The sequence below is a fragment of the Sesamum indicum genome, linkage group LG1 (assembly GCF_000512975.1).
Source record: "Sesamum indicum cultivar Zhongzhi No. 13 linkage group LG1, S_indicum_v1.0, whole genome shotgun sequence".
NCBI lineage: Eukaryota > Viridiplantae > Streptophyta > Magnoliopsida > Lamiales > Pedaliaceae > Sesamum > Sesamum indicum.
Window position 1 is genome coordinate 10,642,179 of NC_026145.1, and position 26,517 is coordinate 10,668,695.

Here is a 26,517-nt window from a genome sequence, read left to right on the forward strand (position 1 = left end):
ATTAATATTGATCATTATTTTATCTAATGACCAAAATAATTATTATAATTTTTAACCATAGCTAATATCTAGTAAAGAGGTGTTCGTCTATTATGCAACAATATTTTTTAAATTAGAAAATGTATATTTAATTAAACTTGAAAGAAACAAATAATTCCAAATAAAAAGAATATGGAAATGTTGATAGAAAAATCATAATTTTTATTAATTATATATAATAATTGATTCTTGTGCAGGTTATGAGTGAGTAATGAGATGAATAATGATGGTGGTGGATAGGGTGATAAGAAGTCTGATGATGAATCATAAATATTTTGATGAAGGAATGATGGGTTTGACAGCTGATTTGCCATAGGGTGCATGTGAGCCGAGCAGCATAATGACCAAAATGTGCAGATGGGAATATTTCAGGGGTACAACATATGAATGTCCTATGTTTATTTCGGGTCTTATTTTATTCTATTATTCTTTGCTCTTAAGTAAATTAAAACTTGAATTTTTCGTATGAATTATTTAATTTTAATTAGTATAGCCTTTATTTTTTATTTGAGTAACTAAAACTAGGCAAAATTGTATTTTTTTTATTATTATAAAATTATGGGTCATTAATGTTTTTGTTCTTATGACTTTCTTCATTTATACATTTAGTCTTTTTTTTTTAATTTAATCCTGAATATCTCTAATTTATTTATTTTTTTTACAAATTTATTCGTAATGATATAGTTACAGGACCAAAAATAAGATCTACTCCGATATAAAAAGGACCAAAATTGTTGACATAGCACTAAATTTATTAAAAAAAATAATCAAATGTGAAATTGATATTCAAGACTAAATTTCGCTAGAAAAACAGACTAAATGTGTAAATAAAATAAGAACTTATTTAAATGATGTTGATAGTCACCAAATTTTTTTAAAAATATTTTGTCTTTGTTGACTAATAAAAAATTTAATACATTTTTAGAGTAAGTTAAACCATCATGGTCATGTGCCTTTTCATGTCATTAATAGTAATTGCTTTTTAGTATCTTCCAAAGGCCATCTATTGAAAAATCCTATTTTTCATCCCATATTATATAAAAATTTACACATTTAATAATCTACTTTACAATAATTTAAATTAGGCCTAATTTTCTTGAAAAATGTTAGCACTTTTTGTCTCAAACTTGTACGCTCTAATTATTAGAATCAATCTGACTACATCATTGTTCAAATTTATTTGAATTATAATCGAGTTCGAAACATTATGTTTCAATTTTGTTTGATTATGAATCTATTCGAGCTCAAACAAGTGTTAATTGTATCAACTGTGAACTGAACTCCAGTACTTTGATATTTTGAAGTATATTTTATTATTATTTCAGTAATCGAACAAGCTGAAACCGAGCATGAAAACGAACAAAAGATTTTGTTCAAGGTTGGTTTGTTACATTTAACAAATCAAAATCAGACAAAAGTTTTTATCAATCGATTCCAATTAAGTGGTTTAATTTATTTTTCTGTACTACAAATTAACTTGTCTACTATTAAAATTAAAGCGTGGGGAAAAAAAAGCACATAATAATTCAAACTTTGAAATAATCATGTAATTTAATAATGAAGCGTTTACTGCTTAAAAAAAAATAAAAAAATGAAGAGTTTACCGTAGCTTAAATTATTAAAATATTAATGCAAGCATAGGAATGTTAGTTGTGATGGTACGTGGTATGGTCCCGTGACCAAATCTTTCCTCTTTTGATAAGAAATTGAGGGGACCATATTCACTCTACAGGAAACCGATTTACCAAATTGGTCCCAACATTATGACTATTCCTACTTCACATACCTACTCATCCCTCACCACCATATTCTACTCCGCAGGATCTAATAAGAAGTGTTTACGTGATATACATTCACACGAATATATATATATATATATATGTATATTATTGCAAAATTAAAAAATAAGGGTCGGACTTCATAAACTTGCTAGGGATACTTATATTCACATTTCTTGATTTAATATTTATTTAAACAAATCATCCATACTTTTTATATAATTACAAAAATTACTCTTCACAGTTAAAAAATAGGGATAGTTTGTGAAATTAAGTTAATATTTTTTAGGATGTCCGTATAATTTTTGTAGTGATTGTAGTAATTATTAACTCTATATCAGGATGCACATCCCTATTCAGTTATATATTCTTTATATTAATGCGATATATACTTTATTTTATTAGATGAAAAGCTTCAATAACGTACGTAGAAAGTGGTAAGGTACAGCTTGTAATGGAATTATTTTGTAGTAATCTAGTATCATAAATCTCTGACGATTTAGGGTTTGGAAATAAATAATATAGGATTAGTGCGAGATGCTTGTAATATATATTATAATTACAGCAATCCAATATCATAAATATTTGACTATTCAGTGCTTAGAATTAAATAGTATAGGATCAGTGTGAGATAATTGTAATATAATTACAATAATCTAGTATCATACGCCTCTGATTGTTCAGTGTTTAGAAATAATTGTAACATAATTACAGTAATCTAGTATCATATATATAGGTTTAGAGACGACCGATTCGATTATTAACGACTACGTCTGTAGGTTTGTTAGAGATAATTGTAAATTAAATATATATACTGAATTCTTTGTTGTTACATTCGAATGAAGAAATTTAAATATTATGAAAGAATTTGAAAAAAGAAAATATAAATAACTTCGAATTTTTTATGGAAAGTAAATCATCACACGTGCTTTGGACAAAATAAAATGCTTCTATGAAATTATTAAGGTAGTCATTGTGATATAGGTGCCAATGGTGACAGCATATTGAATCTTCACAGATTTATGATATTAATTAGACAACTGTAATTAGAGGGGAAATAACAATTTTTATCACTTAAGATAAGGTCTTTTCATTTTTCATCTGATAGAATACAAAATTTTTATTTTTAGTCCCTTAAGTTTTAAAAAAATAATATAACGATCACCTGTCTTTTCCTTTGAATATTTAACGGAGAGATGCTTAGGACTAAAAGTGTTGTTTTTTAAGAATTATGGGATAAATAAGATTTCTGTAATCAATAAAATTAGAAAAAAAGAAAATCCTAAATTACAAGACGAAAAATACTATTTTGCTGTAATTAAATCACTGATACCTCCTTAATTTGTATTCAATATTTTTTCATCTATATATACGTACCTTTAATTAGGTACAGCAACTCAGTTTTGGTCGAGAGACTCTCTTTCTCTTTCACATAAACACAGCAATAATACAAGAGAATGGCTTCCCAGAAGCTCATGTTTTTGGCCATCTTCTTGCTTGTTTCAACTGCTGGTTCCTCTCTCTCTCTCTCTCTCTAATGATATGATTATATGTATGTGTATATAAGTAAAATGACGTGGTTTGGGTTTGAATATTGACAGCGTCATCAGCAGCAGCAGCAGCAAAAACATGCAAGACCCGGGTAGACTGTGTGGGTGCTTTAGAATGCAAATTTGGTCTGGTGGATTGTGTGGGTGGGCGTTGCGTTTGCACTCCTTCCGACCCCAAACCCAAACAACAAAATGAAAAGACAGCACTGCAGGCCGCCCGCAAACTCAAACATGATTGAAACAACGCCGTCCCCTACGATTGCTTGGCTGCAAGGCTTCGCATTTCTGCCTGTTATTATAACTACAGTCATTTTATGGAGGAGGGAAAAGAGAGTGAATTGTTATTAGCCTCAATTAATAAACAGCCAATCAAATCAAAGTTTTATTGTGTTTAATCATCATTTATGTATGGGGGTTTCTTCTATTGATATATTAATTATAGATAATTAAAATTGTATAAGTTAATTAGGGCAAGATATATACTGAGTTGGGCCAAAGGAATTAAACTTGATGATTTTCTTCTCATAATTTTTTTTTTTTTTTATATGAAGTACTCATTTATAATTTTTTTTCCAAATTTTTTTATAAAATTCAAATTCATCCATCTAAATGTACCAACAAAGAATTCAGTATATATGTTTTTATGATTATCTTTAACGATCCTACAGACATATATAGTTGTTAATGATCAAATCAATCGTCTAAATATTTACATATTATATATATAGAAAAAATTATTTCTTTCGTCCTTTAATTTTTTCTTCTATTAGTTGTATGTAGTCCTATAAGTATGCCTTTTTGTTTATTTAGTCCTGTAAGTTACAAAAATGATGAAAAATAGTCCTCCGATCATCAAAATTTTAATTTTGGCCGAAAAGATGACATAACAGCTGAGTTAGACAATTTTTGAGGGAATTTTAATCCTATGTAGTTTTGGATATGAGTTGGAAGATATGTTGGACATGTTTTAAAGGGGATAAAAATTGACAAAGTTTAAATTATATTAGATATATATAATTATAATATATAAAAACTATATTATTACTTAAAAAATTAACTTCTCCTCCCATCTCCCCCACCCCGCCCCCGTCCCCGTCCCTTTCCCCCTCCGGCCTTCCTCCACAATCCCCTGACATTCACGCCCCCGTCCCTTTCCCCTCTGGCCTTCCTCCCCATTCCCCTGACATTCACGTCCCCGTCCCTTTCCCCTCCGGCCTTCCTCCCCAATCCCCTGACATTCACGCAGAGGGCGACGGTCCAATTTTAGACGACAATGGTCGCCCATAGGTGACGAGGGCGTGGCCACCCTCCTTTGTAGCGACGGCACGTCAATCAAATTGTAGCTGTAAATTCAAAAAAAGAATTAAATAAATTTAGAAGTATAGTTAATATTATTTATAGTAAATAATATCATTACTAAAATAGTTTAATTTTTATATTATAATTTTAATTTAATTTTTTGATTTAAATTATAAAATTTTTAAATTTTAATTTTTTTTTTGAAATTTTGGTATTTAAATAATGTCCAGTCAGCATTGATGGCAATGTCTCATTACACGTGACTATCCATGTGTCTAAATTGTCGAAAATTCAACAAATTGTCTACCACATGACAGTTCCCGGCTAAGTTTCCAGCTAATTTTCAAAATCTCGTCGGAAAATTATGTAGAAAATTAACTCTAATTTGGACTATTTTGTCACCATTTTTATAACTTACAAGATTAAAGAAACCAAAGACATATTTATAGAATTAAAACTAATAGGGGGTAAAATTAAAGTACGAAAAGAAATAATTTTTCCTATATATATAGATGATACTAGAATATTGTAATTATATTACAAATATCTCGCACTGATCCTATATTATTTATTTTTAAACATTGAATCATCCGAGATTTATGATACTAAATTACTGCATGTGATCCCATTACAAGTTGTACATTGCCACTTTCTACATACGTTATTGCACCTTTTCATCTATGTATACTTTTAAAAATAAAATGTATAATATATATCGCATTAATATAAGGAATATATAAATGAATAGGGATGTGCTTCCTGTTATATAATTAATGGAGTTAATTAATTACTGTAATGTTGCTGCTTATGGGGATCGTCCATTTATTTCTATTTGATATTTTATCTTGAAATTTCGGACTTGCCACTTTGAGGTCTATATAATCTTGTCAAATTAAATAAATCCTTACTTCCCCTTTTAAAAATATATTTTTACCAGTTATTTATAGAAAATTGAACATGTTAGCATTTGCTAGAGTACATGCATGTTTATTTCGAATTTTCGTTATTATAAAACTGATTGGAGACAAGAAAGATTAATTAAATGACAATTCAAAAGGAAAGTCAAATTCTTTCCGTAACAAGTTACAAGAAATTAAGACCTTATGATTTGAATTATATCTTGTAATTATTAAATTACGACTACATAGTAAATTGTATCCATAAATTAGTGGTTTAGTGAGGGATAAAATTAATTTTACACCTGCTCACATTAATTATTGCTATTATTACATTATAAATACCATTTAATTTTATTGTAAAAAGGGACTTTTGGAAGAAAAATAATTGACGAGAAAAAGACTAATTTCTAACTTTTGAAGAAGCGTGACATGTTTAGATCTAAACTTTCACATTTTCCCTTAATACCATTACAAATATTTTGCGATTACGACTACACTCATTAGCTGGAGCAATCTAAATAAAAAATAATTATTTTTAAAATCACAAAAATCACTTTACGAACACTTTCTTGTAAAATCACAAAAAACCAGTTGGATTTATTAATTGATTCATGAGTAGGAAGTACAACATTAGCCGGATGAGTAAGCAGTAATTAGGACAAAGATTGTTCAAAATAATCGAGTCTGTTTTCCCTTCTTCAAATCTTGATCATTTTCAACCACAGCGGAATAACAACTGCAATAGCCCTTCACACAAAAGGGTTCCCCTATTATGCATCTGTCCGCACAATCTTTATTGTTTTCGCATCTTTTTGGTGGTCTTGTCTGACTGATTTCCGCTGACCCTGTCACTAAAATTAAATAATAAATTGATTGTATAAAATGAGATAAATACCCACACATTTGATGGGACTGATCAAACTCATATTTTTTAACTTTTTCATGGAATCTCGAATTTAACTACTAAATTAAGACATCATTAGTAGTGCATATTATATATATATATGGATCATTTCTTGAAAAAAAAATTATTTCAAATGCATTTTATAAACCCTTACATCTTATAAAATAAATTGAAAATTTATAAAATATTTATCAATATTCTAAGCCTAAACCTTAAATAAATTCCTTGAATTTATTATAAGAGTTCGACGTTTGTATCTAAGAAATAAATCAAGATTTTGTCATTTTCATCAGCAATTTATATATATAAGATCGAATCACGTCCCCAGAAAAAATCTCAAATACATAGAATATAATTAATCGCTCTCAAAATATAAAAAATACTTTAAACATCCTTTTAGTAAGAAATATAAAATTTAGCTCCAACAACGGCAAATGAGAGACGGCGAAGAAGCTGATCAAATCTTACTTGAGTGGCGAGGTGTTGATTCGAGTTTCATAAACATGAGTACATAGTCTACTTTTTATAACAGTATACATCTTGATTATGTGTTTACTATTGAATCTTATTTAAAAAAGAAAAAAAGAAAAAAAAAAAAAAAGAGGGTTGAGGAAGTAGACTAACCAAGGGCAATAAGCAGTAGGGCGACCAAGAAAATGAGCTTGCGGGAAGCCATATTCATGAATTAATAATATTTAAGCACAGGAACAGAAACTAGTGTATATTTGTTTTCGCCTGCAGTATCAATATATAATGATTCATTCGAAACGATGCATACTATTTATATATAGATAATATTGACAACAAGTAAATCCGATAATTAATACACATGATTTTCAAATGTGACAATGTTGTCGTTTGCATCAGGTTTTAGTAATATTCATTGACTTCATTAACAATTAATGATTTTCCGTTAGAGCATTCATGAAATTTTCATTAATTATAATTTCTGTATTTAAGGTGAACAATCAAATTATTTCTCCCATAAATGTTTTTTGCAGTTTTCTGTACCAATGATGTTACCAGGTTTGTCGTCAATCTTGCCTTATTTGCATAATAATTGATTCCACAAGAAGAAGTATGATTTTTCGCTATAATTTATTATTTTGATTAAAAAAAATATTATGAAAAGTGCAAATTAACTATGATTTTGGAACAGTTATTAGCCGTTGTTTTCATAAGTAGGATTAAAATATTAGTCATAGTTAAAACCGTACCGAATGTCTTGGTTATAGCTAAAAATTATGATAAAAATAGATTAGTGGTAGAAATTTAAATTTTCACATCGATTTTATTTGACCGTGCATAATTAATAATATTGATTTACCATAACTTTTAAATTATAGTAATTTATAATGTAGCAAAAAAATATCTTTTTTATAGTATTCCCAAGTTTATGTGTATGGACTAATTGAACTACCCCTATATATATATTATTATTAGTATTATTATTACTGGTACTACTACTACTATTATTATTATTATTATTATTGTTATTATTATTACTACTACGATTATCATATATTATTATTTTTCTTTCTTCTCCATTGCCACTAAAAAAATTATAACAATTGACTATCGTAATTAGCATGATTAAAAAGAATTAATCGTAGTAAATAATTATTAACCATGATTATGCAGCATTCATTATATGAAAATGACTCAATATTATTAAAATAATCTGCATTTAGCTAATTAGCAAAAAAAATTCTTTCTAAATTTGTTGGTAATCAACATTATTTACTACAAAAAATTTGCTCGATAATGAATTTAGCTACGAAATATTTAAACAATTCGTTGCTAAATTTATTAATACGTAAATTTTTTGCATTAAATTTATACATTAGTAACGAATTTAGCAAGAATTTCATTGCTAATTAGCTTGACGCTTATTTCAGCATTAAATTTTTTTGTAGCTATTGAACCACTTTCTTATAATAGTTTATGACCGTGATATTTGCTAGGTAACTCAAACACTTGCCATGACAAATATTTTTGTCATTGCTAAGAGCCAAAATAAATATTTTTAAAATGGTGAATAATTTTTCACATCGATTTTATTCAATTATAATTAATAATAGTCATTTATTACGACTTTTAGGCCCTAGCAATCAAAATATAGACAATAATAAATGTTATTTTCTAGCATGCATTGCCTCTTTACCCTCTAAATTTCGCAATGCTTTTCGCAGATACATTCATGAATTCATGACAATTACCACATATATTTATTTAATTTTGAAAAAAAATCAGAAAACAACATTTATAACCAAAAAAAATTCATTTAGTACATCATATTATTTTATATAGTTATATAAGTATTAAAATTTTTGTGTTGTTCTGCACATTCATCATCTATGCCACGATCAATCGAACCAGGTGCGGGCAAAAATTTTCCCTAGTATAATATCTTTTGTCGATGTCATCAATTAAAGCTCATTTGTTTACTGACTTTGACAAACTTTTTTAGAATTATATTTTCAGGATTACGAAATTAGGTACTTATTTTTAAGGAAAAAAAGTTTGAATGAGTTATTCACATCATATGCTTTATGAGCTAATGTTTTGTACCTATATTAATATAAAAAAAATAAAATTATTTTTTATTTATGAATAACGGTTTATGACAACGAATACTGACTTTTAAAATACTAATTATACCGCTAAATATTTGTTCTGATACTTATTTATTTCAAACGGTTCAAATCATTTTTTAACCGTCAATATAATGTCATATTGATCCTCTACTTTCACTCACATTAATTGATCACTTGACCCACTTTTAATTGTATATTAATTTTTGTTTTTAACATCTATATCATATTTATTATATGTGCCCAAGTATTGCGCATTACGACGATTAGCACTTACAGACGACGAACAATTAGTGACACCAATGGAAAAATATTTATTAATTTGAATTCTCAACACATGTATTGATCCAGTCTTTTAAAACCACCATTTTGTATAACAGAAGAACTGGGATGGATTGACAATATAAGTAACTAGCTCTAATACTCAGATCGACAAGTTTAAAGTTGTCTTCGGTCTTCTATGCTAATTTTTTTTTCCCTCTAGTATGTTTCCTATTTCTCCGTTGTCCTCATTCTCGTCCTCGTCAATGGTAGCATAGGGAATACAAACGCATTCGCCGTTTAGACATGTTTCCTTACGTTCGTAGCAAGTTATATATCTGCAATCTGCGTCAGTCTTGCATGGCGGCCCAGGGGATCTTCCCAGCACTGCATGTCGTCAACCATTATAGCACTGACAAATTAGTTACGAGACTAAAATGCTAAATATTTATAATTAAAATTAAAAAAATACAATTAAACAACCATTTTACTATACTAGAAAAAATAATAAAAACATTTGTCTTTGACTAAAATGAATTTCAAAATAGGTAGAAAATATAATTTAGTTATGTAAGACATGATGCATGTAAATGTGGTAAGATAGAAATGGTATTTTTTCAAGCACGATCGACAGCAGTATATGTATCCAAACGAGAGAAAATTAAAGTACCGTTGGTTATAAGTAAGAAGGTGATTCGAACGATCAATTAGAGCTGAGATAAATCAAACTTTCGGGTGAAATCAATCGATAAAAGCTCATTTAAATTTGATTTATTAAACTAAATTTGAACAAAAGATTATATATGTTGGACAGGCTTTCAAACTCAATTTGATTGGTACAAAAATAAAAAAAAATATACTTAAAAATATCAAATTACTCGAGATGGATTAATTCGAATCATTCACAGCCCTACAATCAACTAATTAATATGCATTATATTTATGAAAAAGAGAGCAGAGGGTAAGAGAGAACCATTAGCAACAAGTAAGAGGGCGAGGAGAACAATCAACTTTTGAGAAGCCATTTCTTGTGAGCTAATGTTTTGTAGTCGTACGGATATATACAGATACACATAATGCTCATCTTTTCACCTGTATATATATAGATTGCAAACAGTAGTAAAAATTGAAACAAGAGAAATTTAATTAATGCAATATCACCATATAATTATTAAGGAAAAAAAATGTTAGATTTAGTCATTTATCTTTGGCAATGTTAGATTTAGTCATTTATCTATCAATTTGCGTAAATTTAGTCTTTTAGCTTAATTTAAGACTCTTTTGCCCTTTGATGATAAAGGTAATAGTCCATCTTAAACTCTTATATCATTCTAGGTGAGCATTAGTTACGAGAAGCAAAATGAATGGATATATATGGACTAAAATTAATTTTGAAAAGCTGTGTAGGGGTAAAATTGTCCAAAATTAGATTGAAAAACTAAAATCAAGCAATTTTGAAGGTTTCCAACAGGTAAATTTAAAGGACTAAATAAATAATTTTTCCTAATATTAATTATGGAAAGTAAAATCATTAAGATTGATTACCTATAACATTATTCTAATTACGAAGAATTTAAAGATATAAAAGAAAATAATGTAATTAGCTGATGTGTAAATTAAGTCAGTTTACATAAATTATACATGGAAGATAATTTGCAAATTCTAATCCTGAACTAGCAAGATAGTGATTATTTTCTGATATAGTTTTAGTAGGTAAAGTATTATCCCATTATTGTAATAGAATTCAATTATAATATATGGTGTATATATATATATATATGTATATAACTGTGCTTATTATACCAAACATTATTGAGCCGCGCGCATTTAATTAGAATCGAATCGATCTTGATTTAATTCTAAATTATAATAATTTTAAAAATTTTAATTATGAATAAGAATCTTTGATTTGTAACTTATCCTTATTCGCACTTTGTAAATTAATATTATTAGTATAAATTCCATTAATATTTTGGATACACGTACTTAGCACATATCTTTTCTATTAAATAATTTAAGGTATAATTAATGAGAATTACATAAAAAATTAAATAAAAAGTGTACCGGACGAAAAATACAATTTTTCAAAAAAGAAAATACTTTTAATTTGTAGATTTTTCTTGCAATATAATCCATTATCTATGGACTCAATGTCAGTAACAGCCCAAGCTGGCCTAAATTCTCATAATTAGCCAGAAAATTGAAAGTATTGGCCTGATTGTGGGAAAATTCAAAAATTTCAAGAATCTTGCTGGGTAAAAGCATAAATAGGGGCAAAAAGTTGGGATTTTTAGGGTAAATCGAAATAGAACAGTGTTCAATACCAAAATCTATGTATTTTTTTTATATATGTAAATAGGTTTTCTGGACAAATCTTTAATTTTCCAGCTAATCGTCAAAGTTTAGACTAATTAAATTTATTTAAAATTAGTTCCAAGGCAATTAATAATGGTCCAAATATGCAGACAAAAAAGGATGAAATTTTGAGATAAAGAACGTAGAATTGAGGTCAAAAATATATTTTTATGTGACACTGAATCAAATTACATTCAACATTTATCTGCTCACTTTTAAGGTTGTTGTGATTGTACATAATTTTTCTATAATTTTAAAAGTTAAATCTAGTGTCCCTGAAGCTTATTTGTCTAACAAATAGTTGAATGAAAATTCATATTTACCACCGATTGACTTATAACTGATTTCCTGCAGGTCAACTAAATCTTTTCTAACCAAACTACTCTTATAAATCTTCACACACTAATGCATGTGAAGAAGTATGTTTTCATCCTTGTTAGACAAAAGCAAATGTTTAGTACTAGATATAATTTTTCAAATCACAGATAATTTACGTGTAATTAAATTAAATATTAAGAGAGGGAATGTAATTATCCTTATAATAATAAATTAAGAAGACTGGAAAAGAAAAAAGTTAATTAGAGACCACTAATTAATATACCGGAATTTTCCGTGACTTTATCATTCAAAAATAATAATTTTATATAACCAAATGTGATGCAACTCTTAATTAGCGTGAGATGAGAAAGTTGAGCAGGCACTCTAAATAAACATTGATTTTTTCCCCACTATAAATCATCAATATAATTTAAAAATTATAATAAAGCAATATTATCTACCACGATTAATTAATATTGCCACAGTTTTAGCTATGATAAAAAAATTACCACGATTTATAGATATGACTATAATATTTTGACCCCATTAACAAAAACATTAATTAATGACCGTTGTATGGAAATATTGTTAATTTGTGTTTGCAATTTTTTTTTCTTTTGATCATAACAATTAATCACAATGAAAAGTCATACTTGTTTTGATGGGATACAGAGAATTCAATCTCTTTGTATAATAATTCATGATTGATCAAATACGCACGCGAGGGAAGGGAATTATTTGTAATGAAAAAAAGACGGTATTAATTATAAGAATTAATAGGAGTAACTCTATTATTTCAATGGAATCTTGAAATCTTCTACACCCCCTCTGTTTTCTTCAGCGTGTTATGTTGTTGAGCAGCAAGAGTAGCAGCATGGGCATGGGCATGGGCGTCCCTAATACAAGCGCAGAAACCCTGATAACATTTTAACGTAGCATCAATACATACAACTAAATCTCTACAATCATCCACCGTCTTGCATGGCACATCCTGACCGTAGCTTCTTGTTACCACTGTCAACCAAAACAACAAATTAGATATGCACATCATCTCTAAAAACTACGCACGCTTGTTTTAAAAAATAGTCCCATAACTTATAAAAAAAATATTATTTTTAATTTTTCTACCAATTTTCGTCAAGAAATTGATGAAAAAAACCCACATGGAAATCACATAGCTATTATCTTTCCAGAATGAAGGAAAACGACAATGTGACTTGTATGTAGTTTTTTCGTCAATTTCTGACTTGAGTTGGTAAAACGACTAAAAATGAGAATGTTTTTAAAGTTATGAAATTATTTTTGAAAATTCTATAAGGCTGTAATTTATGGGACCAAAAATATAAATAATTAGGAAACATGCATCGGATATAATTCAATATAAATTTCTCATTTTGTGTATGAAAAAGAGAGAAGTGGAAAGAAGAAAAACCATTGGCGATAAGGAAGAAAGTGAGGAAGCAAATCAACTTTTGAGAAGCCATTTCTTGTGAGGTAAAGGTAATAATTAATGTTTTGGTATTTGTATAAAACTGTTGTACGAATGTTATGCTAGCTACTCACATGCACGTATTTATAGATTAGAAAAAAAATTTAATAAAAATGGAAATAAAATTAGAAAAAGGCAATTATTAACTTTTAAAATATTACTGATAGAATTATTAAGTCACTTTTGATCAGCATCGAGTCAATTATGGAGATTTGTGATTTGAACTCTTTGTTTTTTTTTTTTTTTATGAAGAAAATTTCTCATTGGAAATTTAATTAATATATGATAAATTCTGATTCACTCAATCACAGGTATAATAACATCGATCCATATCCTATTAGGGTTTGTAAATCAAGGAATTACTGATGCTGATAAATTTCAAATTTTAGAGTACCTATCAATTAGACTTTCCTATTCCCTTTGAAAATTCTGCTGATAAAGAAAAAAATAATCCACAGAGTAAGCACATGATCATATAAATTTACTTGCTGCACATTATATAGGAGACTCCAGGAACCAATCTTCATGATCATCAGTAATTTAATTTATTGTTAGTTCTATAATTTAATAATGCTTCACTTAGGCCCAATTTGGTGCATAATTAATTATTAATTATGATAAAAGTCCATTTTAAGATAATTGATTTTATAAAAAATTATTATATTTAACACAATTTCATAATTAATAATGTGAAAGTAAGTCGTACCGGAATGTTTTATAGTAATTTGTTGTTATTTCGTCTCAAGAAAGTAGTTATTGATTTGAACTCTCGATATATTAAATCAGTCTTTAAATTTAAAGGTGTTGAATGGTGTAATAAATTTCGTACTATAAAAAATAAAATAAAAACCACATTATGTTTCCATTTTCTTTTATTTCACCAGCATTTAACAAGCAAAATAAACTACATCGTTAATTTAATTAATGGAGCTGTATGTATTCAATTTCAGCCTTGCAGTTGCAGGTCTTCTTTCTGCGCAGTTGCTTCCTGAGCCTGAGCAGCAGAACCTAGATGGCGCTGGCAAACACAAGTGTTCAAATAGCAAACCGGCACACCATCACAGCAATCGGGTGCGAGTTTACTGATGAAATGCGAGAGGAAGTGGAAAACTTTGAATGCAAACTGAAAGTTGAGAGAGAGCCATGAATGTCTCCGAGATTTTCTATTGATCACTGTAAATTTTTTGTCTCAGACAACTTTAAATAGAAGATATTTTCCACATGTGTAACTAACAAAAAACTAGAGTAGACTTGCAGAATTGGTTCATCGATCACTTATGATCTATATATATGGATGAAGAGAGATATAATATTAATTATGATAATATTCAACAAGATGCATGTTGTAATGAGATATTTTGTGAACCTTGTTTCATAGAAAAGTAATTTCTCAAAACAAGATTGTTGGGTTAATTGCAACTTATCCCCTTTTGAAAGAAATAAAAGCAAAGTACCTTTTGTTTTCTTGAAACTAGTCATCGTGACATATAATAACTGTGTGCATATTGTTGTAATTTTTTTTAATTATATAAGAAAATTCATAAATTAGGTTGAGAAAATGAGAAGAAGTGATTTGTCCCAAATAAGAGAATGATGGGAAAAGTAAAGGAATTGATAAGTAAATAAGAACTTGAGGGTCATTTATAAAGGGGCTTACAAATAAGCAGCAAAAAAAAGCATAGAGTTGAGGGGATTTATTTCCGTAGGTGAAGATCACCTTAGCTCGAACTTGTTCAAAGTAAAGATTGCAAGCGGAAGACCAGGTAACATCCCAAGGCGTCCGTAGGTGGAATGAGGGAATCCGAATTATGAACAAGTTCCTAGTCACTTTAATGGGAAGCTAAGGCTACGAGACGGCGGCCATTGCTCTACCAAAGTCTAACAAGAAAAGTTAGGCGTGAGTTTGATACATTTATATCTCATAGTCCCGACATAGAAAGTTTATTGGAATAATAAGCTCCTTATATTAAGTTCAAGTTTAAAGTTGTGTTTGAAGTGTTATGGAGACTTGAGTGAACATGAAGTTGCCCCACCACATGATTGAAAGTGCAACAAGTAATAAATTAAATATGAGTGGAAGTGACATAGAGCAGCATAGATGACCGTATTTCAAATTGCTCAAGTAGTTCTTTTCTTGGGAAAAATTATATGTAGCAGCAATCTACAGGGGAGTACGATGATAAATGAATATCAGAGGCTAGGAACAATTTACATATTCACACTCCCTTCAGGGATCCAAAAATCCAAAGAACAATAAACAAGAACTATTGTTGTTTGCCTGTAATGGACTGCAAAGTAGTCATAGTCTACAAACTACATTTGCAATAAGTATATACTCATAGACAAGGCAGGTGGGTTGTGGTGTGGGAGCATCATGGTGGTGTTAAGCTGCCAAGATCAACTTCCGGCAGGTTTGAAGACGGCAAGTCTTTTTGGAAACAAATGTGCTGCTAAAATTGATAGCAAGAGAATGAGAGTTGCCATGAGTAGATACATTCGTCGAGATTTACCAGTTTCTACCGAGCTCTCAGCCTCCAGTTTCAAAACTAAGTTTCTGCTGTGGCTTGCAGAACTGGAAAACACTGTTTGGTTCTCGTTGGACAAAGCATCCACTGCTGATTTCTGCACCTGTTGACATATTCCAATTGCAAAATATTAGTAATAAATAATTTTCTTGACATGGACAAACTCAAAGAAGTTTAGTTGTTCGCTTTACATGGAGATTTGAGGGATCACAAAGGAGAAACCTGCCTGGACACTTTCTGATGAGACCTCAGTAACCTTTAATGCAGAAGTTTTTGCAGACTCACGATCAACCGAATCAAGCGCAGATGGTAGTAACTCTTTATCATCATGACTCCGGTTGTCTTGCAGAATTAGAGATGTATTATTCTGCTCTTTCTGTAATTTCTCTCTTAACAATTTGTTTTCCTTTGTCAAATAGGTCAACTGCACTGAATTAAGTCAAATCAGTTTTTATTTTACTCATGTGCACTTTCAGACAACCAAAATCACAGACAAGATAGCAACAATAATCACAAGTGAAAAAACTGCACCTGTTTCTGTATGCGTTCCCTCTCCACTGCTAGTTGCATAACCATATCCATAATTAGACCAGTTCTTATACTGATGTCTTTTGCACTTGATCTTTTCTCAAGAGTAACTTGGTCCAAAGATATCTCCATGAATTCCATTCTAGATCTTAGAAAATCTAATTCTTTGTTGAGTTCTGAATTTGTTTCAGACAGTATAACACATCTCTCTTCAGCACTCTCTGTCTTATTTTCAGCTTTCGCAACCTTCTGTCTCAGTTCATCGATTAAGGTTTCCATGTCCCAAATGGCAGAATACAACATGTTCTGCTGCTCTTGGCTTGCTTCAGAAGATGCCCTTGAATGTTGAAGTTGGATATCCAATTCCCTCAATTGCTTCTCAAGTAAGCTTACCTTTTTTGTATTGCTATCATTACTACCTCTGAGGAATTCAAGCTCTTCTGTCAATTCCAGGTTCGAGTCTGTTAATTGAGTAACTTTTTCATCGGCACTCCCTGCCCGACTTTCTGCAGCATATGGCTTCTCTCTTAAAGACTCTATTTCTCCTTCCATTACTCTAAGTTGCTGCTCACTGGTTTCACAGGCAACACTGGCCTCAATAAGCTCCAATTCCGTTCTACTGAGCCTTTGTTCTAGCATTTGAACTCTTTCTCTTAAACCTGTTACCTCAGCATTATCAGCAACAAGCTGCACAATGCTGCTGTTGAGCTTCTCAATTAAAGCTTCCTTCTCGTTTAACTCATGAATGCAATATTGCAGTTTAGATTTATATTCTTCTTCTCTCTTGTCTGAACTACTAACGTCGGAGTTAACAACCTGAAGTTTCCCCAGCATTTCTTTTGAAATTCCCATCAGTACTTCGGCTTCATTATCCGCTTCCAAGAACCGACCCCAAGCTACCTCGGCTGCCTCTTCCATGCAGACTGCAACACGATCTATTAACTGTATCTTTAACTTCAAATCTTCCTCGTTCTGTTTGAGCTCCATCAACTTGTTTTCTAGTTCCAGTTCTCTTGCAAGAGATAGTTCCAACATTCTGAGAACACGTCTTTTTTCAGATGTCAGTACGCCAGGCTCCCATTCTGAGGTTGCTAAGTGAAGTTCTCCTTCCACACCCATATCCAAGTCATGCTTATCTGTTTATTACAAGAATATATTACTGAGAAACGACGAAAATCACATAAAGAATAGATGTATGAGTTGAGGTGACAATTCGGCAAGACTTACACTCATTTTGCTTGAAAAAGAATGAGCTCATCTGCAACTTAGCTAATTGAATCTTCATCTCCAGGAGACGCTCTTGCGGGCGTTTCAGTAAATCCTCAGAATCATGCATTTTTCTCGCCAGCCCAGTAAACAATTCTGCTGAATTTTCACAAGAAGATATCTTGGTAAGGGTATCGACAATTAGATCTTGAAGATCAACCACTAGACCATCTAGCTCTCTCAGCTCAAAGTTCAGTATGGCAAACAGTAGATCCAATGTGAAAGCCTTCTCATAAAATTCTGCAGACACGTTATTGTTTTCAAAATCAATAGCTTCAGTGTCATTTTCACCGGCTAAGACGAGCAGTAAAAGGTGCTCCAAGTTTGCTAACTTCTCAGTCAAGTAGGCTAAGGTCATATCCACTTCAGAAGATACTCGTAAGGCATTCTGTAATTCTTCACCGTCCTCAATGTTGTATGGGAACCCTTCATGCACAAACTTTTGCTTATCCAGATCAGCAATATCAGACACAAAAACAGCTGCATCATCACTCACCATTCTTATGCTGTTGTCATCAGACACCACAAAAATAGAGCCAAAAAAAGAAATCACTAATCACCTCATAAAAACAGAAACTAATGACATTGAATACAACTGGCTTGCGTCTAGCTGCCCGACATAAAGTTAACTGATGAGACAAAACCAAATGAACCATATAAAGGCATTCACGGCAAGTAATTGTTCCTGAAGCCTGATCCAAAGCAAATGAAACCAACCATTACTATCATACACAATAACAACAAGTTAAGAACACGATTTTCGTCAGAAAAGATTCCATCTTGGACTATGCTAAAGCTGAGAAACACCAGAATAATTCTACCATCAACCCAAAGCCCAAAATCACAAGAAACAGAAAGTCAAGAAAAATCAGGCAGTTTTACCAAAACTTCTCCTTAAGGCTAACATTCATCACTGTTCCACAGATTTCTGAAATCTGAACTAAGGTTTACACTGCTGATCTAATGCAAACTTGAACTACATATCTTGATTACTGGAGCAAACTTACATACAAAGAAGTACAAAGAAATGAATAATCAAAGCTAAAATAAACAGCATAATCCACCAGAACCACAAAAAACAGAGAGCAATTATCAACATTCTTGATCAAAGGCAAGAAACTAAACTTTTCAATCTGCATTTCTTTCACACAGAATTCTTGGCTGAAACAAAGATTAAACTGCATACCTTGAGAAACTAACTTTGAGGGTCTTCTTGAATTACTGCCCCCAGTGCAGTGAGGAAATCGTATTCACGATTCTTAGTTGATTACAGTTGGTTTAGGCAACTCCAGAGTTGTCAAAATCTCGTGAATCTTGGCAGAACAGAGGTCAACTTCAGAGAGTTGGTGGATCAATGTATGCAGCTTTGTTGTGTAGTTGGATAGAAATTCTTTCAGCAAATTGAATTTAAATTAATTACATGGTAAGAAGAATGTCATTAGCAATATGATTCGTCTATCATTATTTTATCATAAACGCATTCCTCAATTAGCACTAATTTTGCATTTAAGGTTAAATAATAATAGTGATGAAATGTTCTTTATTGGTTGTTAACCCAACTTACCAATCATTAAACCAAACAACGTAAGTGACAACAAAGTACAACAGGAATGTTGGTGGGGGCCCCCATTCACGCTTTTCTATGGATCTCCGTAGGTGAAGACGTGAAGTGAAGTTGATGCGACTTCTTTCCTGTATTGAGTTGCATATTTCCTTTTCACTATAAAACTAATATAAAATTACCCAGGAATTAGAACCATGTTTATATCCTATCAATTACGTATTATTAGATAATAAATCATTGTTATCATCATATATTAATTTAATAATTTATAATTTATGTGAGTATAAATTTATATAAGTTCAATGTCTGGACAAAATAATGATTTATCCAATGCTTAATTTAAGTAATTATGGATATCAATAAATATAAATAAAAAAATAACATCTTTTCCAAAAGGATAGTTTTGAGAAAAATAATAATTTTGCAAACTTTATATATATATATATATATATATATTTGCACATGGTCCGTTTGTGACTTTTCATGATAATCTTGATTTATTTTATTTTTTATGATTGATGTGTATCTGTATCCAATAACATCACATTATTCAAAAAAAATTTATGAAAATTTTAATATTAAAGAATGACTAACCTGCAAAATAAAATTAGCACACTTAACAGTTTTTGATTACTGAATAAACATTTGTGAAAACTTGAAATAACGTAAAAATAATGGTGTAATAATTGAAATGACTTGATAAAATATTGAGATAAAATATTGAGATAAAATGAGAATAATCATGTGAAGTATAAAAATGTGCAAGAAGCTTGAGGAAAATAGAGAGAAAAGAGTGAGTGGGAGTCAATGATACTTGCTACTATTATGGCTGCGCAATAACCTCTATTTATAGGCAATTAAGAGTATAATTCGAAAGTGATTGCAGCGTACGATATCCTGTATGAAAGTTGCATGAGGTAGCTAAATAGCAAAAAAAAAAAAAACCTACAATTTGGACTTATAGAGAATGGAATATGACCGTTTGAATAAGTCGTACGTAGTTAACGCAAATTTTGCAGACTATGTTTTACCTATTGCTGCTAGGTCAGCCACCGTAGATCTAGAAGAAGTTTGTTCAAAATTTTTCGATATGATATCTCAAGGTTTTGGAAAATGTATGACGTGTCATCTCTGCTGTCTATTGAGTCATATTGATATATCAAGTTTGTTTTAGGGCCTGTCAAGTTAGTATAATAGATTAACCATGGGCTTGATACTTTGCTTATAGGGCAGTGAGATTGGACTTACTGACCTGTTTAGTGAGGGTCCACTTTCTTTATTTTGGATTTTAGAAAAAAGTATTGAGAAGTATTAATAATATTTTTTTTCTTTTATTGTCTACAAACAAATAAGGGCCCATGCAACAATCTATTAACAATTCTTTAAATAGAATATAATAATAATTAAAAAAAAGAAAAAGAGTCTATATGGGTGGGCCATCTTATATTGGTCTGACCATCTTGGTATTTTATTTTTGGGCCCAAACCATAAATTCGGCTGGATTATATCATACTGGGCCAGGCGCAGCTATTATCATGCTAAACCCCAGATGGAGTCCAGAATTATTGGGCTTAAAGGTGGTTGCTTGCCATTTGATCAAGCCCAAACAGTTTTTAGGCCCATTTCTGTGGAATATGAAAGAACCCTAGAAAGCTTATGATTACTTGTTAACGAAATGCAAATATATGGAAGGTCCGTATTCGAATTTTAGGTGTATGTGTGTGTAATAAGTGTATGAGTATTAAAAACTGAAAAGGCAAATGTATAAATGAAGATAAAGTATTTTAATAATGACACCTTATTTTTATGAAAAATGAGTCACGAGTTCGAAGCTCAGAAAAAAACTGAAGAACCAATTTTGATCTTCTCCTTAAGGGAGGAAAAAAGCATATGCAAACACTCAAAAAAAAGAAAATGAAGTTTTTTCTATACATTATAAATAACCACGACTTTAAAATTATAGTAAATCAATACTATTAGTTACAGTCAAATAAAATTAATATAAAAATTTAAATTTTTACCACAGTTAATCAATATTTGTCATGATTCTTAATTATGACCAATATATTTATCATGATTTTAGTTATGACTAGTGTTTTAGCCTCAACAGTTAATTATCACTGCGGACCGCGATTATTTTATACTTGTCATGATATTTTTGTTTAATTGCAATAATTAATTGTAGCAAAAAAATCATATTATTTGAATGGGCTGTTGTTAAATCATCATATGAGAATTTTGATCATACATTAACTCATTTTATATTTGATCAAACATAAACGAAGCCGATTAACTTCAAATTTTCAGCTGGACCAAACTTTATCCAGAGGGCAAACCTAACAACAATTTTCGTCCCAAATCAAAAACCCTAATCAAGAGGGTGAGTAGACATCCAACTAAAATGTGTTTCATCTATCCCACAGATTTGGGATAGTTAGGCAAATCTTTTTGGTGGGGTTTGCACAAATTAGGTTAAATCGAAAGGTACATTACTTTTAATCCTGTCCCAATTGATAGTAATTTGTGATAACATAATTATTGTACTCGTCCATGTCCCCATCTTTGATGATTAAGAGGGGTTGTGACAGCGACACCACTGTTCCCTTTCATAAAAAGTCACCCAAAAATAATTCACCTGTCACTCTCATCTTCCTGACCTATGCTATATGTATGTCCTGTCTTTGATGTAAGAGAAATTTTAACTCTAATCGAAGTGATCGAATCTGAAATAATTATAAAATAAATATAATATATTTGATACATTATACAGTTTTGATAAAGTGGTTAATCACATGATAAATATATCACACTTGCTCTTTAGTTGATTTGACTCAATCGAATCTGATTTGAGTAAGAATTTTCTCTAAATACTATTAAGAATCCGCCTACATTGACCTGACGAATAATTCCATATCTAATTCAATTGAATAACAAAAAAGACGTATACAATTAGTTTTGAATTGGAACCACATCAAATAACTGTAGAGCAAATCCAACATAAAAAAGATGTCTCGTTCTTCAGTCGAGGTGCAAGTGAAATTAGTTGAGTTTTAAGTGAAGCGTATAAATTTTGTGCGTTTAATAAAGAATGTACCAAGAATGAAAACAAGAAAAATTGTAGCGAATTTTTGTTTTAATTAAGATTTTCCGACCAAAATTGGTTCCATATAATAAAGTGGAAAGTAAAAAAAATACTGAGAATATATGTTTGGATTTTTTATAAATTACGCGCATGATTCAATGGGTCGTATCTTATTTTTATTCATCTTATATTGGTAAAAATTACAATCGAACGGAAATTTAAAATATATCTGTTTTTTAAGGAAAAAATTGAAAAACATTTGAAAATAAAACCAAACAAATGAAGCATCCGAAGTAGAATCAAAGAGTAATTGGGGGGAAAATCATTAATTTACCTTTTTCTCTCACCTGCATGTTGAGTAATCATATATACTTTGATGAAATTCACAAAAAATTAAGGTTGGTGAATTGTCATGTCCATAGATTGTGATTCCCTCCCACGTACCTTAATCACCATGAAACATTTGTATCTGTGTACTTTTTTTTGTATTAAAGCAAAGAGGGTTTTAATTATTGGATTGAATTTATGTGGGCACAAATTAACATTACAAAGTCCAGCCAACAAATGTTGAAATAGAAAGTTACAAGTGCTGAGATTCATGTGTTGCTTGCAATATTTTCAATATGGACCATACTATATTTATGTAGAGTAGATATCATGACATGCATTTGAACATGCAATGTCATCCCATGTTTGTTACTGCTCAACATTCTTGATTCATCCACTTATATACTTTCATGTTAAGTACATAAAATAAATGGGTTATATGCAAATATTCATGTGATTGTTGAAAAGTTCAAAAAAATCTCCTATAAAAAAATATACAAAAAATCTTTTTGGCAGCTAAAATGTATTTTTGATCCCATAATTTAGGTTATTTGGCGTTTTCGTTATTTAATTTTTCAAAATAGTATTTTGTTCCTATATTTTTTTAATTTTTGTGATTTGAGTTGTTTTTTCGTCGGAAAAATGCATGTACCTCTCAAATGACATTTAAGATTAAGGCTTTTGTTTCTATTGATCAATGCATTTCTTCCAGTATTTTTATCTTTTATTTTTTTTTATAATAGCATTTGGTTCTATATCTTTTTAATTAACTGTCGTTGTCTCAGTCTTTTTCTCGTTAGAGTTCACTCTTCTCGTCGGTGGAGGTGAACTCCGACGAACAAAATATCTAAAATTGTAAAAATTAAAAGATATATGACCAAAATCCTACTCTGAAAAATTAAAAAATGAAAACGCCAAATAACCTAACTTATTGAATAAAAGTTGCATTTAATCCAAAATAATATATATAATATGTGCAGGAAAATTGCATTACAGATGGTTGTCCATGAGTGCTGATTCCGACCCATCAAAATTTCAGATCAATAATTAGATTATTTTCAATTCTCTCCTCTCTCTCTCTATATATATATATGTATATATATGAGTGTGTGGAATAGAAAAGAGGATGAGAAAAGAAAAATATATGTAGCAATGATTTTGTTCCTATATTTTTTTAATTTTTGTGATTTGAGTTGTTTTTTCGTCGGAAAAATGCATGTACCTCTCGAATGACATTTAAGATTAAGGCTTTTGTTTCTATTGATCAATGCATTTCTTCCAGTATTTTTATCTTTTAATTTTTTTTATAGTAGCATTTGGTTCTATATCTTTTTAATTAACTGTCGTTGTCTCAGTCTTTTTCTCGTTAGAGTTCACTCTTCTCGTCGGTGGAGGTGAACTCCGACGAACAAAATATTTGAAATTGTAAAAATTAAAAGATATATGACCAAAATCCTATTTTGAAAAATTAAAAAATGAAAACGCTAAATAACCTAACTTATTGAATAAAAGTTGCATTTAATCCAAAATAATATATATATATATATATGTGTGTGCAGGAAAATTGCATTACAGATGGTTGTCCATGAGTGCTGATTCCGACCCATCAAAATTTCAGATCAATAATTAGATTATTTTCATTTCTCTCCTCTCTCTCTCTCTCTATATATATGTATATATATGAGTGTGTGGAATAGAAAAGAGGATGAGAAAAGAAAAATATATGTAGCAATGTATATATACACTGGAAATAGCTGTTGTGAATCTAAAGTACTTTCCGAATAAGTGGGTTTGACTAAAAGTTGATGAACACAGAAAATTCATATATAATTGGCATGCAATAAGTGATCATAAGATTCATTAATACCTTTGTTTTAGTTTAATGTAATATAATATAATACGCACATATTTCTATAGTTTTGTAACAAAGTACAATAATGGATTTGACATAATTCAACCTCCCAAACGTGCTTCCTCTAATTCATTAAACCTCAAAACCATCTTCACTTTATTAAAATTTCCACAACATGTGTGAGTGTGCGTGCATATGCATATATATGTATATATATATACATGGAATAATATATTTATTTTTTGAGGTTTGATGCATGTAGTTACACATAAATTTTATATAGTTTGAAAAATTATATTTATGATTTTTAACGTGTGGTTTCGTCTAACACATAGATTCTTTCTCTAATTAAATTCACGTATTCTGTTGATATTAGCAAAATAATTCGATAAAAATTCATATTAATTTATCCCAGATTGATTTACTACTACTTATTGCAAGACAAACAAATATTTTCTAACCAAACAACACTTATGAGGGTGAAGATGTATCTTTTCACATGTATTAGCACGTCTTAAAGATGTATAATGGTTGCTTGATCAAAAAAGAATTTTTCGATATGTAATAAATAAATAATAAAGTAATTGGGGGAATATATAATTTTTCATTCAATTTTTAATTAATTGATAGATTTATTTATCTGAAGAAAACAAATATAAGGGTACTATTTATAATTTTTTACACTATATAAAATTTTACGTGTAATTATATTCAACACTCAGAAAAGAAAGGCGTAATTATTCCTTTATATATATATATATAGAGAGAGAGAGAGAGAGAGAGAGTAATGATCATGAAACAGGCTTTGATTTTATGTTAAAGAATTGTATAGAGATCTCGAATCCCCAACTCAAATTCCATGTTGCAACGAAGGGATTTGGTATTTTGCTTTGTTTTTTTTTTAAAAAAAGAAATAAAAATAAAAAATAAAACGCTTTCCCGAAAAGAAGAGCCAATGCCAACCAAGAACCAACTCTCTCACTCCCACATTATTTATGAATATTATTCTTTTACTTGTACAACACTAATCAACAAGGACCCAATAAATAAATCACAAAATCCCACGTGGCCACTCCCCATTGGCTGTGTTCTTGGCTTCTTCATATATTAATTTGACACAAAAAAAAAAAAAAGGCCCCTAAGGAATCTAATCAACTTTTCTTTATAAAGTGGAGGTGGGTTGGGTTGTTTTTATTTCATCGTCTTATTCTTTATACTATCTTCTTCTAGATTTTTGTCCATGGTTTCTTGTGCATGTAATCTACACATACGTACACGTATTTTATACTTCTTTCTCATAGTATATATTGTATTTCCGATTAAATATTCAAAAATTTGATTCTAAATAGTAATGAACGAATTCTGAACATATTTCATTATTTTGTAGTACCATTGTGAATATCTCGCTAATATAAAAAGCTTTTACTATGAAGAGGGTGTTTGGACAAGTTTATGAACTTTTACAACAGTTTATAAGATGCTATGTAGTGTTTTGTATAATTTTTAGGAAAAAACATTATAAGCTATAAAATAAGATGTTAGAAACTTATAAACTCTTTTAAAAGAAAATAAGGAGTTCTCGACTTATTTCTAAGATTTGAATAAAAAAAATTAAATTAATTATAAGTTTGTCATTACTAATATTTTATAAGCCCCATAATAAATTATTTTATCGAAATACTTCATTAATTTATTTTTAAAATAAGATTTAACATTTATAAGCTCTAAAAGTATCTTATAAAATATATGCGTATATAAGATTTTTAAAATAAATTTAGCCAATCAACTTTTAATTCGATACTCGATTTTTGACTAGCCAGCATTAATGTTTACAGCTTCTATCTATATTTTCAGAAGTTGGACTAGAAATCGAATCAATTATGTTAT

At 29.9% G+C, this 26,517-nt stretch overlaps 1 protein-coding gene across 5 annotated transcripts; it reads right to left on the minus strand.

The window, feature by feature from the left end:
• Positions 15,590-19,217, minus strand: LOC105161733 (WPP domain-interacting tail-anchored protein 2). 5 transcript variants are annotated; one of them, XM_011079546.2, is made up of 5 exons: positions 18,992-19,217; positions 17,767-18,311; positions 16,543-17,675; positions 16,238-16,435; positions 15,590-16,114 (listed from the first exon to the last, which is right to left on the minus strand). In XM_011079546.2, exons 2-5 carry the CDS (start codon positions 18,302-18,304, stop codon positions 15,884-15,886), a joined length of 2,100 nt encoding a protein of 699 aa, XP_011077848.1. In that variant the 5' UTR covers positions 18,305-18,311; positions 18,992-19,217; the 3' UTR covers positions 15,590-15,883. The 5 variants fall into 5 exon arrangements, with proteins under 5 accessions (XP_011077848.1, XP_011077833.1, XP_011077864.1 ...); XM_011079531.2 differs by lacking the exon at positions 18,992-19,217 and adding an exon at positions 18,931-18,978; XM_011079562.2 differs by lacking the exon at positions 18,992-19,217 and adding an exon at positions 18,366-18,910 and having other exon boundaries at positions 17,767-18,285.